Here is an 18,111-nt window from a genome sequence, read left to right as displayed (position 1 = left end):
AAGCATTTATCCAACCTGCATTTATCAAAACTGCATTTTAAAAAAATCACAAAATTATAGCACAGGCTTCATATAACGATTTATTAATCTAATACATAGTTTCAACCCCTCTCCCACCCCCAAAACCTAGTTTTCTTTATTAATTTATATCTAGCGTTCAAGCTGCTCCATGCTAGTCTATCATTTTCTTCATATGGACATTAACACTGGCTCTTCAGAGAATTATACTTTTATTTTAAATCTAAAAGGGACAAGTCCAAATTTCAGTCAACATAGTAACTAGAATAAATTAAAAGCCAATTGTGGACTATATTTAGCAGCCCTACCTATTTAGAAAACACTAGCCACTTATTTAGGCCCAGCCATGATCTTGACTCCATCCCCCTCGGCACTGTGAATGCTGCCTGGTCACTTGGAGTGGAAGACTTGACTCAAAAAACCAATCGGGCGGCGGAAAATAAATCAAATGAACTTGCCATCTGAGTAAATAAGCCAGCCTTCCTCACAGAGTTCAACATGATATGCATATGAGAAAATGAATGCAGAAAGTCTGGGGCATTATTTTCAATTGGTTTGGAGTCCATTGGCATTGTATGTTACTTCTCTATAGCAGGTCTCTGATTATAAGTCAGGTTTTGTTTACTTACATACACATCCAAAATATGGTGGGGAGGGGGGGGGGGAATATTTCTGTCCTAATTTGACCCTAGAGTACTTAAACTTGGGGTGGGAAGATATTAATATGAAGAGGGTAAGGTTACTGGGCAAATAAATGTCGCTATATTTTATTATATAATCATTGAGTGGGGGGGGGGGAGAGAAAATGAGTGGTTATATTGTGGTACGCAGCCTATGCCTGCTAGGCGTGTCCCCAGAACAGAGCCTAGTTTAAATGCAAACCCTTCCCATAGGGATTTATGTAAACCTCTTTTTGATTCATCTGGTGCTGATTCTTCCTTGAACTCTAGAGGGAGTCAGAGAGCACAGGTGCAGGGTGCCCATCCCCCTCTCATCTCTAGGGTTGCTGACAGGAAATCCTTCTCACCTGAGGGTTGGGGGTGGGGCTGCAAACTGTTTGCTCAGAGAACAAAGCTCCTGAAGAGTCAGTTAAAAGGAGGAGAGACACAGAACAGGCAGCAGTGCCCAGGGCTGGGAGATCCTGATGGCGGTCAACCACCGGAATGTATGGAGCTGGTGGAAGCTGGAGAAGAAGCACCTTTCAGTGTGAATGAGGAACCTCTGGCTATGGAAATTGACCTGGATCCAATTGCTGCACCAGTGAATGAGATTCTTCCCATGGAAGTTTGCTTCATGGAAGGCAAGCCGCTCGTGGAATCTGAGTGAGTAGCTGTGACCTTACTGTATGAAGGACTTCCAAGTTTATGATTAAGCCCTGTAGGAGCTTTAGGAGACTAAGAGCTCCAGAAGATTTAAAGGACTTATTTGAATGTGGGTTTTTTTTGTGCTTCTCTTTTGAGAGGAAAGGACTGTAGCCAGCCCAGGTAGTGGGGGTTCACCTCACGTAATTTAGTGGTGGGATAGTGGGCCTTTTTGGCAGTTTGTCACCACGTGAAGCGCACTGCCTGACCAGTATTCAAGCTGCTGGAATAGTCACAGCCGTAGCTCTGACTAATGCTGTAATAGTCAGGGTCAAAGACTGTGTTTTGAATGGTTTTTTTTTCATTGCATGGAAATAAGAATGGGCTGAAGCCAACATCCTAAGTGTTGAGAAAGACTTGAACTTTGGGACAATTTGCTGTTTTGTTTTTTTTCTTTTTACTGTTGTTTTGGAACTATTTGCAAACGCAGAGAATCATCCATGTCAAAACTTTGTGTTTATTGCAAATGACAGAATAAATTCTGAGTTTTTTATTTAAGAAACTGTACTTACCTAGTGTGGCAGTATTTCTCTTCCACTCTTTTCCTTGTGCAGCTCACCGCAGCTCACAAGAGCACAATTTTTCTTGTCCCAGCCGCTCAGGGCCCATTGTCCTGAGACGGTTGGTGACAATATATAATTGTAATTGGATGTGCTTAAGTTGATGTTTTATGTGTTATATATTCGTGTATTGCACTTATGGAAAATCAATAAAGAATTATAAAAAAAATAATCAAAAACAAAACATGAATGCATAAAATGACACTGGCCAAACTAATACAATGGAAAAATCCAGCTCTGTAATTCCTGCTTTCCAGCTGATTGCCACAGGGTTGAGCAACAAAGATTGATGCATCATATGACTGCAGTTTATTGATGAAGATGAATGCTGGATCTAGGCTTTCATGGAATATCAACTTCAGGGGCTATGACTTAAAATCACTTCAATAATGCTAACATATCCATCTGCAATATTCTGCTGCAATATTATATACAACCACCGAAAGATATTCACATAATAAATTCCGTTATGAGAGACTAACTAGAACAGGTTCCTAAAAAATACGGAGAAAAGTCCTCAGTGTTTCCTGAGCGTAAACTCAGGAAACTACTATGACAAGTACAAGGTTGTCATAGAAAACACATCCTCGGTCAGAGAAAAACTCCATTGAGATTTTTTGAAAATATTTATTTTGATGCAATATCACCGATTGAACTTTAACGGAGTTTTTCTCTGACCGAGGATGTGTTTTCCATGACAAGAACGAGAGGGCATTTGGAAAAGTTAAGAGAGGACAGATTCAGAACCAATGCTAGGAAGTTCTTCTTCACCCAGAGGGTGGTGGACACCTGGAATGAACTTCTGGAGGGTGTGATAGGACAGAGTACGGTTTGGGGGTTCAAGAAGGGATTGGATGATTTCCTGAAGGAAAAGGGGATAGAAGGGTATAGATAGAGGATTACTATACAGGTCCTCGACCTGATGGGCCGCCGCATGAGCGGACTGCTGGGCATGATGGACCTCTGGTCTGACCCAGCAGAGGCACTGCCTATGTTCTTATGTTAACTTTGTACTTGTCATAGTAGTTTCCTGAGTTTACTTTCAGGAAACACTGAGGTCTTTTCTCCTTATTTTTTAGGAATCTGTTCTAGTTAGTCTTTGATAATGGAATTTATTATGTGAATATCTTTAGGTGGTTGTATAATTTTTTGATATTCCGCTTGTATATTGTTATTTTTTAGCAATATTATATATACGCTAGTCTTTAAGCCCGTTACATTAACGGGTGCTAGAATATATGTGTAGACTTTTAGCATAATGGGTCACTGAGGCATTTCTTTCTTTTTTTATCTCTCCCTGCCCCCTTTCTTTCTTTCGGTCTCTGTCCTCCTGTCTATGTCTCTGTCTTTCTTTCTGTCTGTCTCTTCCCTGGCCCCCTTTCTTACTGTCTGTCTGTCTGTCTCCCTGCAACCTGTCTTTCTGTCTGTCTCTCTCCCTGGCTGTCTGTCAGTCTTTCTGTCTGTCTCCCTTCCTTTTACCTCCCATGTCCCCCTGTCCAGCAGTAGCCCTTCTCCCTTCCTTTTACCTTCCCCCTGTCCAGCAGTAGCACTTCTCCCTTTCTTTTACCTCCCCCTCCTGTCAGTTCCTTCAGGAGTACTGCTTCCCCAGCACCCACACTTCTCCCAAATTTAAGCAAAATATTCATACCTCTCCCCCAAAGTAAACCAAGATCATTTCCTGTCCCCAACAAATTACACCCCTCTCCCCAAATAGAAGCAAGATTGTTCCCTTCCCAACCCCCCCCCCTTTACCTAAAGTAATGTAAGATCGTTCACTGACTCCCCAGCACACACACTTTACCCAAATTAAAGCAAACTATTTCCCTTCCTCGAACAGGCTTAATTGAGAAGTTTAGCTTGTGCAAGAAAGTTAACCGCTCCCCCAGCAAACACCCTTCCCACAAAATAAAGTAAAATAGCTCCCTTCCCCAAGCAGGCTCATCTTATAAGTTTTCCTTTTTTTTTTTCTAAGGGAGATGGGGAAAATGTTGAGTTTTTTTTCAGTTGGGTAAACTGCTGAGTGAAAAAGTTCACATGTCCCTTTTTTTCAGAGACACACGGGGCAGGTCCCGCAGCAGGCTCCTCTTATCAGCTGGGGGAACTGGCGAGTTGGGTTTTTGGGTTTTTTTGGGAGGCAAATGGAGCAGGTCCCGAAGCAGGCTCCTTTTTTAAGTTTTGGTAACCGCCTTTTTTTTTTTTCATTTGGGGAAACTGGTGTGTGAAAAACTCCACAGTGAACGGCAACAACTACAGGCTGTAAAGCTCAACAACCAGAGGCTCCTTGCAGGGGAATCCGCCACATAAAAAAAACAACCGTCATTGAGGAAAACAGGGGAAACTGCCACGAGCAAAGGAACACAGGCAGCTGCTGCCAGAGCTGCTCCGCACCACCTTCATCCTGCCGTCCGGTGCGCCAAGCTGGCGCATGTGCGTAAGCCGCCGAATACAGCCACGGATGGACACAGCACATGTCAGGTCCCCACATCCTCCTAAGTGCGCATGCACGCTTAGAGGATTATTATTATAGATGTTCCTGATGCTGGATTTGTTGTTCTTTTCTATTTAAGATTTTGTGAAATGGCTTAGGTTGGGTTTTTTTTTAAATGTATACTGTAATATAGTTTGAGTTTTTATGTGCATGAGTTTGTTTTAACTGTGTATGTTTCATTGTGACCCACTTTAGTTTAAAGCAGTTTAAATAAATAATTATAATAGCAATCAGAAGTTCAATAAAGCTTTTTGCTCTCTTTCCTTCACTCCTTTAGAATCTACACAGTAGATACCATCAGAACTGGAGTGCCGATGTATGCAGTCAGAAGTACATTGTTATCAGAATAGGATCTTCAAGCTCTCAGTTTTCAAAGTTGCAGTCCTAAGCCTCTCTTTCTCTGCATAATCTGGTTTTAATCCCATGGAGACTAAAGACCAGAATCTTTTTTTTCTCACAGATAACAAGGTCAACAGCATGCCAAACCTCTTCTAAGCATAGACTTCATGTGTGAAATTATTTGCACTATGTTCCTGTAACATACGAGTGGTCCCATTTCATGCAAATGCAATATAATTTTGCACCTAAAACAGATTATATAAGTAATAAACTAGCATTTCAAACCCACAGTTACTAGACTGCAGAGCATAACAGTGTTTCAGCTGCACAGGGAGTTCAATTTGAAATGAAAGCTCTTTGAAAATGATCACTTTTTAGTTGTGTTTCCAGGAAACGAAGAGTTCCTGCTAGCGATGGTGCTTGTGTGACCTTTCTGGGATCCTGCAGTTTGGGCTGGCAATTTCTTCTTGATGACTGGAGTCTTGATTTTGCTTTTAAAAACTTTGTTAGGATCTAGTTTGTTGAGGAATGCTTCCTTCTCTTCAGCCAATAAAACTGGATTGAAGGTGATGGGCTTGTACATATTAAACCATTGCTGAAATAAATAGCACAGTATAAGATAACATCATTAGACAAAAAACATGGCTCTTACATATCAGAACTTGAAAAGCCTAGTTGTTGCTTGTCAGCCATTAGTAGGGCTCCCACACCTAACCACTTAATTTTTGCCAAAGTATGAACTCCATGGGAGGAAAGACATCCCAGAACCAGCTGTTGCCACAAAGCTTCCAAAACTATCCCCAGTGAGCCCACAGGCAATTACATTTTTAGGACTGCATAATGCTTATGAATGAGATATTGTATTTTCAGTGCATAAATTTTGGTTAGCCCTGTGCTAACAGACATAGCAGCAGCTTCAGTCTTAGGAAGGAAAGATTAGGTAATCCTATATAATAAAGAGCTAGCCGCGCATGCGCACTCCTATTTGCGTGTTCTGTGCGGTGTAGGTCTGTGGCCGCAGGAGTGCGCATGCGCGAGTCCCCAGCCTGGGCCGCGGCTTGAGGCGTATGCGCCAGTTAGCTGCATCGGGCGACAGGAGTGGCTCTGGCAGCGGATGGCGGGAGGAGGGCTCATGGTCCTGCCGCCGCTGCCGCTCCTGTTCACAGCGGCCTGCACGTCGCCAACTCACCCCCTCCCGCAACAACCGCTACCGCTCCTGTTCTTCCCCTCCCTCCAGTCACCGCTGCCATTCCGACTCACCCCCTCCCGCAACAACCGCTACCGCTCCTGCTCTTCCCCTCCCTCCAGTCACCGCTGCCATTCCTATTTAAAACGGCCTGCTGAGGTTCGCGGCCGGCTGTAGCGAACCTCGCAGGCCGCTCTCCACGTGGTAGCACGTTCCCTCTGACGCGATCGCTACTGAGGTGAACAGCTGCCTGCGAGGTTCGCTACAGCCGGCCGCGAACCTCAGCAGGCCGTTTTAAATAGGAATGGCAGCGGTGACTGGAGGGAGGAGAAGAGGAAAAAGAAGGGCCATGGAGCAGGCAGGAAAGGGGGCTGTTCTGGTGGGAGAGTTGTGCTGAGTGCAGATAGCGGAGAGTTGGGCCAATCTCTTCTTCCTCACCGATGCCAAAGAAGCTGCAGGCCCCGCTCCCTGTCGCGCTCTGAGCACTCACGATTGGCTGAAGAGTGTCGTGCCAGTGCTGCAGGTACAGGGGGATGCTTTTGTTGGAGAGGTGTGCTGGGGGGTAGACAGCTTTGCTCGGGGGGGAGGGGGAAGACACAAGGGGGTCAGGGAGAGGGAAAGGGGGCTGCTTTGGGGGAAGGGGTATGCTGGAAGCAGACAGCTTAGCTCTGGGGGGGGGCAGGGGAATGACACAAGGACACAGACACAAAGAATGACACACAGGGGGCCATTGAGACAGACAGAAAGGAAGACATTCAGGCAGCGTCCAAGGAGAGACAGCCAGTGTCCAAGGAGAGAAAAACAAATAAACATAGACAGACAGACAGCGGCCAAGGGGAGAGAGAGAAAGAAAGAAAGACAGACACACACATCTATTCTAGCACCCGTTAATGTAACGGGCTTAAAGACTAGTTACCTTAATAATCTTCTGTTAACATAGAATACAAGTCCTGACAAGTAAGTTGAATCCCCCAAATTGCGAGCTGTTGCAGAAGGAATCAATACTTTTTCTTCAGCTTTACCTCCTTCCTCAGTGGGCTGTCCTGCCTCTCTTCAGTTTGTACCAAAGCATTCAATAATCACTACAATAGGAAACATAAGAAGGAAACATAGAAACATGATGGCAGATAAAGACCAAATGGCCCACCCGCAGTAACTTCCCCCACAAGACACTTCTGTTCTGCTCTGTACAAAACATATCATATAAAACAAGGTGGAACAACCAAGCCCCTATCTGAGTGCAACCAGCACTAACATTTATGGAGTTTGCATACTCTCAATTTTGTTTATAATGATAATATGGCATGGTAGATCTCCAGTTCTGGACAGACATACTTGTCCAAGTCATTAAGCAGGCGACTAATTATTCTGACAGAGTGGGGCATCAGGACTCGCATGCTTTGTTAACAAAAAGATTATCGAGGGTGTACCTAATCTTCCCTTCTGTTATACAAAGCATACGAGTCCTGACAAGTGAGATGTATCAAAGCAGTCCCTGGATAGATGAGCCTGCCCTTAACACTGAGGACCAAAAACAACATCCTTTTGTGCTGCTATGTTCACTCTATAAAATTTTGTAAAGGTATGCAGTGTGGACCATGTAGCAGCTCTGCAAATCTCCTTAGTTGGGATCTCCCAGGTCTCCGCCCATGAAGAAGCTACTCTTCTTGTGGAATGTGCTCTCAAAGACATTGGTTGCTGTTTACCACAGTCAATGTACGCTGATCATATCACCATGTGAATCCATCTGGAAATAGATGCTGGCTTGCCCAGCCTGGACTTATAACAGCCTTTCCTCCAGTCACAAGTGACCCCCAAGTATCCAATCTGGTGTTTCTGGACTTGAAACATTGGTTGCAAAGGCGATCTACTTTCTTGGTTGCTGCTGAGGCTGCGAAATCCATGACCACTTGATCCCGATCCAAGGTCTACTGACTGAGACAGTCAGCTTCTACATGCTCCATTCTTGCTATATATGAACTACTGAGAGTGCCAAAACATGAGCTGTTGACCATCAAAATAACATCTGGGCCTCCAGCTGTAAGGCAGCACCTCTGATTCCTCCCTGCCAGTTTGTGTGTGCTACTGTCATGGCATTGTCTGAGAACACTTGGACTGCTCCGCCTTCGAGGGACTTTTCCATCATCTGAAACATCAGACGAAAGGCTCATAGCGATTGTCGGCGCGCCTTCGTTGGAGCGCTTTTGTCCTGTGCTCAATTGTTACTGAACCCCCAAGGTCAGCTGTCCAGTAAGGTCTTCAGGCAGTGAACTGTCACACTGGCCATAAACTTGTCCAGCCCTTCAAAGAGCATCTGGCTCTCAAATGGAAGCCTGTTCAAAGTGACTTTAGGTGCTGAATCCCCCTGCCCATTGTCTGATCCAGAGCATTCTATGGGCGGAAATCAAATAAGCAACTTGGTTAGGATTCTAATGTCAAAACGCATTGGCCACATAATACATTCTTGCCAGAACAAACTAGGGGTATAAGATATCATCTGTTTGTTGGATCCATCATAATCTAGCATGTGCCATGGAGACCACCGCTGCAGCCTCAGTTCCCAGAGCCAAGGTCTCAAATTGTCTAAGAACTAACACCACCCTTCAATCTTCGCATTCTTTAAAATTACCCCTCCTTCACTAGGTAAATAAATACGCTTGATAACCTGAGCCCACTTTAGGCCACATAAAGAGCTGTTGAAAATCAGGATCTATGGGGTAAAGCTTAGCCATTGTCTTAGCTATCTACAGGGTCTGTAACAGCTTGAGGTCTGGATGTGAGAGAAAAAACATGGTTAGAGACCTGGCACTGCTCATAACTGAGCACTAAGTAGCCAGGGTCTGCATGGGTTCTAACTTTAATCCCACAATGAAACAGTAATGATCTCCAACAGTGCATACGACTTAAAAATACGATGCATTGTGGGATCCTCCAATTGGTCAAGGGCTACCACCACCTCTTGACTGACTGTCTTAGCCTGAGAACCAGAGTTCCCCAGGAGTGACTGGTCACTCTGGAACAATAAAGGCATATAAACAGACCCGAATCCCCCCAGCCTCTACCTGACTGGCTTTCTGGGTCTTTCACATCCTCCTTTGCTAGGGAGGGGGGGGAGAGAGCGCTTTGTGAGCGTTTTGCAACCCCTAGTGCCGCCACAGATGGCGCAGGCCAACACTGCCATTTAAGTATGCTTTACACAATAAGCTAACAAAGACTGGGGTAAAACCTTTTGCAGGAGGCCCAAAGGACCCCTGTAGGAACTCATCTTGATCTCTCTTGGACATCACAGCAATTATGCTTCAGTGTTTCACAAAGTAAGTATTACACTGCACAACAATTTTTTGGTTAAGTCTTGATTCCTGAAAAGTTTTTGGTGATTATGACAGGTACCAACTTGGTATGCTCAAATATGGTTTTGGTTTTACTGCATCACGTAAGAACTATGAGAAATAGACATTTTTATGTTTACTGACAATAAAATATATAGTCAAGTTTACGTTTCGCACAAGCGACTAAATGAAACAGAATTAAAAGTGTTTTGCTCCCGAGTTTCTTTTATATTCAGTGTCTGGTGCATCACGTTGTAGCATCCAACAATAGTCGGCAAGCATTGACGGATTCCAATTGCCCTGGTATCGTTTCTCCATCGTAGCTATGTCTTGATGAAACCTTTCACCGTGCTCGTCACTCACAGCACCGAGATTTGCGGGGAAGAAGTCCAAGTGTGAATGGAGGAAATGAATCTTGAGTGACATATTGCACTTCATTCTCTTGTATGCTTTGAGAAGTTTGTCTACCAGCTGAATGTAGTTTGGGGCTCTGTAATTGCCCAGAAAATTGTCAACAACGTCTTTCAAGGCTTTCCAGCCAATTTTTTCCGGCCCAACTAACAGATCTTCAAATCGCTTGTCACTCATAACATGTCTGATCTGGGGGCCAACAAAAATACCCTCTTTGATCTTGGCATCAGTTATTCTTGGGAACATCTGTCTTAAATAACGAAAACCTTCCCCTTCCTTGTTCATTGCTTTCACAAAATTCTTCATGAGTCCCAGTTTAATGTGAAGAGGAGGCAAAAATATCTTTGTCGGGTCAACAAGCGATTCATGTGCTACATTTTTCTGTCCTGGAACTAACTTTTTACGGAGTGGCCAGTTCTTTCTAGAATAGTGCGACTCTCTGTCTCGGCTGTCCCATTCGCAGATGAAACAGCAGTACTTTGTATAGCCAAGCTGCAGTCCTAGTAACAGAGCAACGACTTTGAGGTCTCCACAGATATTCCAGTTATACCTGGTATACTGGACATACTTTAGTAACATTTCCATATTCTCATATGTTTCTTTCATATGTGCTGCATAGCCAACAGGTACTGAAGGATAAACGTTGCCATTGTGCAACAGAACAGCTTTCAGGCTTAACATTGACGAATCAATGAAAAGACGCCACTCTTCCGGGTTGTGATCACAACCAAAGACCGAGAACAATCCTTCAATGTCACAACAGAAACAGAGACTGTCGACTTGTGCAAAAAATTTGGTTATATCATGATGCCGGTCTCGAAACACAGAAATTTTCGTACCTGGTGATAGCAAACACCATTCCTGCAGTCTCGAACCTAGCAGCTCAGCTTTTGCTTTTGACAGACCCAAATCTCTGACCAAATCGTTCAATTCGGACTGTGTTATCAGATGTGGATCGCCTGATGAGGATGGTTCAAAATCCGGGTCAATGTCACTGTTAGAACCCTGCACTGCAGTTTCTTCATCTGGTTCGTCTAAGGTCCAATCCTCTGGTGGTTTCGGAACTGGAAGACTGTCATCATGTGGCATGGGTCTCATTGCTGAAGGCAGATTAGGATATTCAATTGACTTCTTGTTTTTGGCAGAGAAACCAGACACATTAGTCAAACAGAAATAACAGTCCGTCACATGGTCTTTCTGTTCTCGCCATATCATCGGAACAGCAAATGGCATCGTCTTTCGAGTACCTCCGAGCCAGGCTCTCAGACTAACAGCACATGTCGCACAGCAAATGTGAGGCGCCCATTGCTTGTCTTGATCACCTATTTTGCAGCCAAAATACAGATGATAGGCTTTCTTTACAAGGGCAGTCATCGAACGTCTCTGAGGCGTAAGTGTATATTCCCCACAGATATAGCAGAATGTGTCGCGGCTGTTACGACACCGACGAGACATATTGCCCGACACCAAAACGTCTATAGCATCAAGCTTACTTACTGTTATATTGCTACAGCTACTATACTACTATACTTTACTATACTGATACTATATACACACACGGACTATCTATATTAACCAAATGAGCAGGATCGGTGTATGGAAGCCACCATTATAGCATGGTGAGACAGCGCAAGCTCGTTCAGACCTGCCCAGACATGCCCAGGATGTCATCTTCCATAAAACAGCTTCCAACCTGGCTAGATTTTATGCATGGACATACCCAGGCGGCACAAACCGTTGTTGATAAGACACTTATGGGAGAAAAAATTGTTTGCATCCAAATATAAGAAAAAATCACGACAAAATTGAAGATTTCTCTGAAATGGTACGTGATGGGTAATTTTTGATGTAATATTCATGATCAGCACCCAAAATTCTATAAGAAACACCCAGCAGTGTTCAGGAAGCAAAAACTTTGTTGTGCAGTGTTATTTTAAAGGCTCAGGAAGGAATTTAAATCATTAAATTATAGAGACTGTATGTTTGGGTAGACTGGATGGCCCATTCAGGTCTTTATCTGCCATCATTTACTATGTTACTATTCTCTAAAAACATAGTAACATAGTAAATGATGGCAGATAAAGACCTGAATGGTCCATCCAGTCTGACCAAACATAGACTCTCTATAATTTAATTTAAATTGTTCTTTTTCTTAGATATTTCTGGGCCAGAAACCCGGAGCTCTGCCTAGTACTGTGCATAGGTTCCATATACTGAAGTCTCCGTCAAAGCTCACTCCAGCTCATCTGAAGCATCCCAGCCTATCCTCAACTGAATGACCATATATGGGACACAGACCATGCAAGTCTGCTCAGTATTGGCCATAGTTCCTTTTATATATACCTATTATTTTCTGATTAGAGATACTCTGTATTCATCCCATGCTTTCTTGAACTCTGCCACTGTTTTCCTCTCTACCACCTCCCTCGGGAGCGCATTCCAGGCATCAACCACCCTCTTTGTAAAGAAGAATTTCCTAACATTACTCTTGAGTCTACCACCCCTGGTTTTACCTTTTTCCTTTCTCTGGAATAGATTTTGTTCTACGTTAATACCTTTCAAGTATTTTTTGTCCTACGTTAATACCTGCCCTGGAGGTATCAGAGGTGGCTAAGCCCATTCTTCCCCCCTCGCACGACCAACGACATGTGGCGCATGGATGCTCCTCAGCTGGCAATCCAGTGCATAGCTGGCCTGATTTAGGGTTAAGAAAGGCCTGAGGAATCCATCTCTATCAATTTTAAGCAAAATCAAGGGGTTTCAAGGTAGAGTGAGGCTTTTGAAAAATAAATTTGGGAAATCTAAGATGGCTGTGGCGGCAATAATTTTGATGCCAAAAATTGACCAGAGAAGTTACCCTGAGGGTCAAAAATCTAGTCCCAGTGACCCTCCAAAATGGGAATTTTAGACTCCCCCAATTTTTCCCATAGCTTGCAATAGAGGTAAGCCAAGAAGATGTAATAATAATAATAATAATAACTTTATTTTTATATACCGCAGTACCACAAACAGTTCAGAGCGGTTTACAGTGTAAGAGACTGTACATTTACAGCGAAGATACAATGCGAACTGTACATATTCAGTAAAGGTATTTATACAGCAAAGAAACAGTGTAGATTTACCATACAGGAGACAGTACATATACAGCAGAGATATGTATATAGTGGAGAGGCAGTGCGAGAGGCATTATAAAGAACAAAGCAGTGTACAAAACCAGTGCAGGGTGGAGAATGTCAGGAAGACAACTAGTATCAGTTATTGGATGGTAGTCTTTAATTATTTGGTGATGGGGGAGGTTCTAGAAATTTGTCATAGAGGAAAGATTTGAGAGATTTCCTGAAGGATGAGTAAGATGGGGCAGATGAGATAAGGGTGGTCAGGCAGTTTGTCCATCTGCCAGCTTGGTATGAGAGAGTTCTATTGAAGAATCTTTTGTAGGTGCATCCCTTTGGGGAAGGGTAGGTAAACAGGTTGGCATTACATGTGCGAGTGGTTCCAGGGAACACGAAGTGGTGAGACAGATAAATCGGGGATAAGCCAGTTAAGGTTTTGAAGCTGAGACAGGCGAATTTGAAGATGACTCTCGCTTCTATTGGCAGCCAGTGCAGTTTTCTATAATAAGGGGTGATGTGGTCTGACTTTTTGAGGCCAAAGATTAGGCGGACCACGGTGTTTTGGATAAGTCTCAGTCGCTGGATGGTTTTCTTGTAGGAGCCTATATAAATTATATTACTGTTTTAAATCTTTATTCATTTTTTGTGTTACAACAAGTGTTACAAATAAACTCAATAGAAACTTAAATACACACTTGACTAACTCATATATTAATATCAAGTATAACATTAATATAATAATCCCCTGTCCCACCCTCCTTCCCAACCAATAATACATAAATCAATTTTATTGTACATTTTTTTTAAATATTAATTTAGTATGTAATAATCAAAATTGAAAAACCCACCCCATTTCCCTCTTAACAATTATCTTATCATGGGAAAAGTTCATTAGAGAAATCATGTTAACGGTCTTCAGATGTTTCCAGTGTTATTTATGGGAAAAATTATCCTTCTTTACAAAAATCGGTTAATGGTCCCCATATTTTTTTAAATTTATTCATGTATCCTTTGTGTGTTGCAATAGCGAGTTCCATTTTATATATGTGGCATACCGAATTCCACCAGAACATATAGTTCAATCTATCATGTTGTTTCCAATTGAATGTAATTTGTTGTATTGCAATTCCAGTTAAAATAAATAAAAGTTTGTTATTACTGGATGAAATTTGGCTTTTTGCTCTCATAGTTGTTCCAAATAATATAGTATCATATGTCAAGGCTACTGGATTTTCTAACATTCTGTTAATTTGGGGCCAAATTGATTTCCAGAATGATAGGATAAATGGACAAAAGAATAAAAGATGATCTAATGTCCCAATTTCAATATGACAGTGCCAGCATCTATTAGATCTTGAACTATCTATTTTTTGTAAACGAGTAGGGGTCCAAAAAGCTCTATGAAGAAGAAAAAACCAAGTTTGTCTCATAGATGCTGACACCGTACATTTTAGCCTCCAAGACCAAAGTCGTGGCCATTGAGATGCACTAATTTGGTGTTTTATCTCAATGCTCCAAATGTCTCTAAGACCATTTTTTGGTTTTTTATTTATATATCCGGATATTAATTTATACCACTGTGCGGCTTTGTGACCTATTGAGTCCATCTGGAAACATAAGAATTCCAAACTGTGATATTTAGCGAGATCTTTCCATTCAGGGAACCCTTTCTGAATAGATTGCTTCAATTGCAACCATTTAAAATATTGTGTTTTATTGAGACCAAATTTTTGTTGCAATTGTGAAAACTCCAGCAATTTATCATTTTTAATTACATCATCCAAAGTGCGAATGCCTGCTATCATCCAATGTTTCCAGATGACTTTAAAACCGCCAATTTTGATCTTGGGGTTTAGCCATATAGTTTGGTTGGTTGATTTACTAATTGGAATTTGAGTAAGATTACTTATGTATTTTAGAGTTTTCCAGGTATCCATAAATATTTTATGATCTTTGTATAACCTTGGCATTTTGATACTAATTACATGATTAAGACGTAATGGAAACATAAGCCTCCATTCTAGCCAAAACCAGTCTGGAATATTATCTGTGGGTTCTGGGAGGATCCAATACATACCATGACGTAAGATATAGGCTTGATGATACCTATAAAAGTTGGGAAAATTTACCCCTCCCTCTTTAATTGGTTTTTGTAATGACGCTAGAGCAATTCTTGGTTTTTTATTAAGCCATATAAATTTTGTCAAAGTCCTATTTATTTTTGTATAAAACGAATCTTGAAAGAAAACTGGTATCATCCCCATTTGGTAACATACTACCGGTAAAATCATCATTTTTACAGTTTGTACTCTTCCCCACCAAGATAAATGCAAAGGATTCCATTGCTCACACATTTCTGTTACTTTTTGTAATAAGCATTTTTCATTAATTTTCATTGTTTCATCTACTGTTTTTGTTATCAAAATTCCAAGGTATTTAATATATTCTTCCTTCCAAACAAAAGGGAATGTATCAAATAAACCTTTTGTACAATGTATATTTAGTGGAAGAATTTCTGATTTATTCCAATTAATTTTATATCCTGAAAAATTTCCAAATTTCTCAATCAATTCAAGTAGATGTGGAATGGTGGATTCTGGATTCTTCAGATATAGTAATAAATCATCTGCGTAAGCAGATATCTTATATTCTTTATCTGAATGAGGTATACCCTGTATCTCCTTAGCTTGTTTGATAGCTAATATTAAGGGTTCTAAAACAATATCAAACAGCAAAGGGGATAAGGGACATCCTTGTCTAACTCCTCTCTGTAGATTAAATTTTTCTGAAAACGTATTATTAATATATAGTCTAGCAGAAGGGGAGCTATACATTGTTTGTATCATTTGTATAAATCCAGGACCTATACCAAACCATTCCATTGCTTGATACATAAAAGGCCATTCTACTCTATCAAAGGCCTTTTCTGCATCTAATGAAATTGCAAAAGTAGGTTCATTCATTTTCTTTGTTAAATATAACATATGGAATGTTAATCTGGTATTATGAGATGAATGTCTTTGAGCAACGAATCCTGTTTGATGCATACCTATTATATGGGGGAGAGCTTTAGCTAATCTTAGCGCAAGTATTTTTGCTAATAATTTTCCATCTACATTTATTAAAGATATTGGTCTATAGTTTGATACCAAAGTGGGATCTTTATTGGACTTTGGCAAAACAATAGTCAAAGATTCTGCTATAGTGCCTTTAATACAACCTTTATTGAGTTGATATTGATAAAGATTTAATAAATAGGGTAATAAAAAGTTTTGAAATGTTTTATAAAATTCCACTGTATATCCATCACCACCTGGAGCGGATCCAACTCTAAGAGACTTCAAAGCTGTTCCTATTTCTTTTTGTGATATTGGTTCTTCCAAACTTCGTTTTATATGTTCAGGAATTTTTGGACCCTCTAACATTTTTAAAAATTCAAAACCATCTTTTTCTTTATTTAGATAATTTTCGGAAGAATAAAGAGATTTATAGAATTTTAAGAATTGTTTTAAAATAGGTTCAATTTGTGTATATGTATTTCCATTTTCATCTTTTATTGCTATTAATTTTGTTTTTCTTTTTTTCGCTTTAAGATAGTTTGCCAATATTCTTCCTGATTTGTTTGAATTACCATAGTACAATGTTTGTTGAGAAAATAAATCTTTCCTAATCATCTTAGATGAGATTTCATTATATTTACCTTTTAATTTTAATAATTCTTGTTGAATAGAATATTCCCATTTTTCTATAAGTTTTGATTCTAAATTTTTAATCTCTTTTTCTAAGATTAAAAATTGTTTTTTAATTTGTTTTTTTAGAAAAGCCGAATAAGAAATTATTTGTCCTCTAATGGTTGCCTTAAAGGCATCCCATAGAGTTTCTCTGTTAATATCATCTTTATCATTTATTTGAAAAAATTCTTTCATTTTTGTTAGAAGATTTTCACAAAAATTTTTGTCAACCAACAATGTACTATCCATTTTCCAAATTGGTCTGTTATTATTTTGATCTGTAGTTTTAATTTTGATCCACACTCCACCATGGTCAGATAGAATAATTGGATCAATGGCTGCTTGTGTCACTTGATGTACAAGATGTTTTGAAGTAAAGATATAATCTATTCTTGAAAAAGAATTGTGAACATGAGAACAGAAAGAAAATTCCCGACCATCAAAATGAAGTATTCTCCATATATCTATTAAATCGCAAGATTGAATCAAATTATCTAGTCCCATAGATTTCATAACTCTACCTGGGTTTTTATCTAATAAAGGATCCATTACAGCATTGAAGTCCCCTGCTACTATAAGATTTGAAGTAGCCAGTGGTATGATCAGTTGTTGAAGAGTTTTAAAGAATTCATTTTGGTTCGAATTAGGGGCGTATATATTGATTAACGTCATGGTAGTATTTCCCATATTCATTTCCACCATTATCCATCTTCCATGATTATCTGAAGCTTTTAGTTTAAATGAAGCAGAGCATTTTTTGTTAATTAAAATAGCAACACCTGCCTTTTTCCCTATAGCTGGTGAGAAAAAACACTGTTTGACCCAGCCTCCTTCTAGCTTTTTAGATTCTATATGTGAGAGGTGGGTCTCTTGTATAAGGCATATATCAGCATCTTGTCTCTTTAAAAATGATAGGGCTTTTTTCCTTTTTATCATATGATTTAGACCGTTAACATTTAAAGACATAATTTTAATATCCATTTATTTTTAAATTTTCAGGTATTAAATTATGTATATTTTCCCAATGTTTTAAGTATTTCATTTCTCTTTTTTCCTTTATTCCCATGATTTCCTTATATATTTCCCTTTTATTCCCTCCCATCCCTCTTATCCCTCCCTTCCCCCCCTTATTAATTACGAAAACTTGGATACGCAGGTTGAGGTTAGATTTAGATAACTCCCACAAGCTATTAATAATTATCTTAAGTACTACCATTTTTTCCCCTATTTTTGTATATTTTCTTTTATTTTATTATTAATTATAAGAATAAATAAAAAGTTTTCATTCTTATGTATTGAAAGATTATTTTCTGTATTTGTATATCTTTAAATCCATAAGAATGATTATATTAAATCAATTATATCTAATAACATTTCAATTACTATTCATTTCTTTTCAGGTGGTAGAACATAAAATCTGCGTTTCAGATTTATTCTTTTCATATATTTCGTATTGAAATACATTTTAATGTATCTGAAACGCAAAATTAAACCTGAAGTACCACCTTTAACCGGAAATACAACAAACCAATCACTTCATCTTTTTTTTTTTTTTTTTTTTTTTTTTTATAATAT

The 18,111-nt window shown here is 40.1% G+C and overlaps 1 protein-coding gene across 1 annotated transcript in view; it reads right to left on the bottom strand.

Moving 5' to 3' along the window:
- Positions 1-4,091: 4,091 nt before the first annotated feature.
- TPGS2 (tubulin polyglutamylase complex subunit 2) overlaps positions 4,092-18,111 on the bottom strand; it is a 53,949-nt gene continuing 39,929 nt past the window's right edge. Inside the window, exon 7 of the mRNA XM_033935332.1 lies at positions 4,092-5,361. Within this exon, the coding sequence (XP_033791223.1) occupies positions 5,134-5,361 (228 nt within the window). The 3' untranslated portion in view covers positions 4,092-5,133. The remainder of the gene's footprint in view (positions 5,362-18,111) is intronic.

This window comes from Geotrypetes seraphini, chromosome 1, assembly GCF_902459505.1.
Source record: "Geotrypetes seraphini chromosome 1, aGeoSer1.1, whole genome shotgun sequence".
Lineage (NCBI taxonomy): Eukaryota > Metazoa > Chordata > Amphibia > Gymnophiona > Dermophiidae > Geotrypetes > Geotrypetes seraphini.
This window is presented reverse-complemented; position numbering and strand designations above follow the sequence as displayed.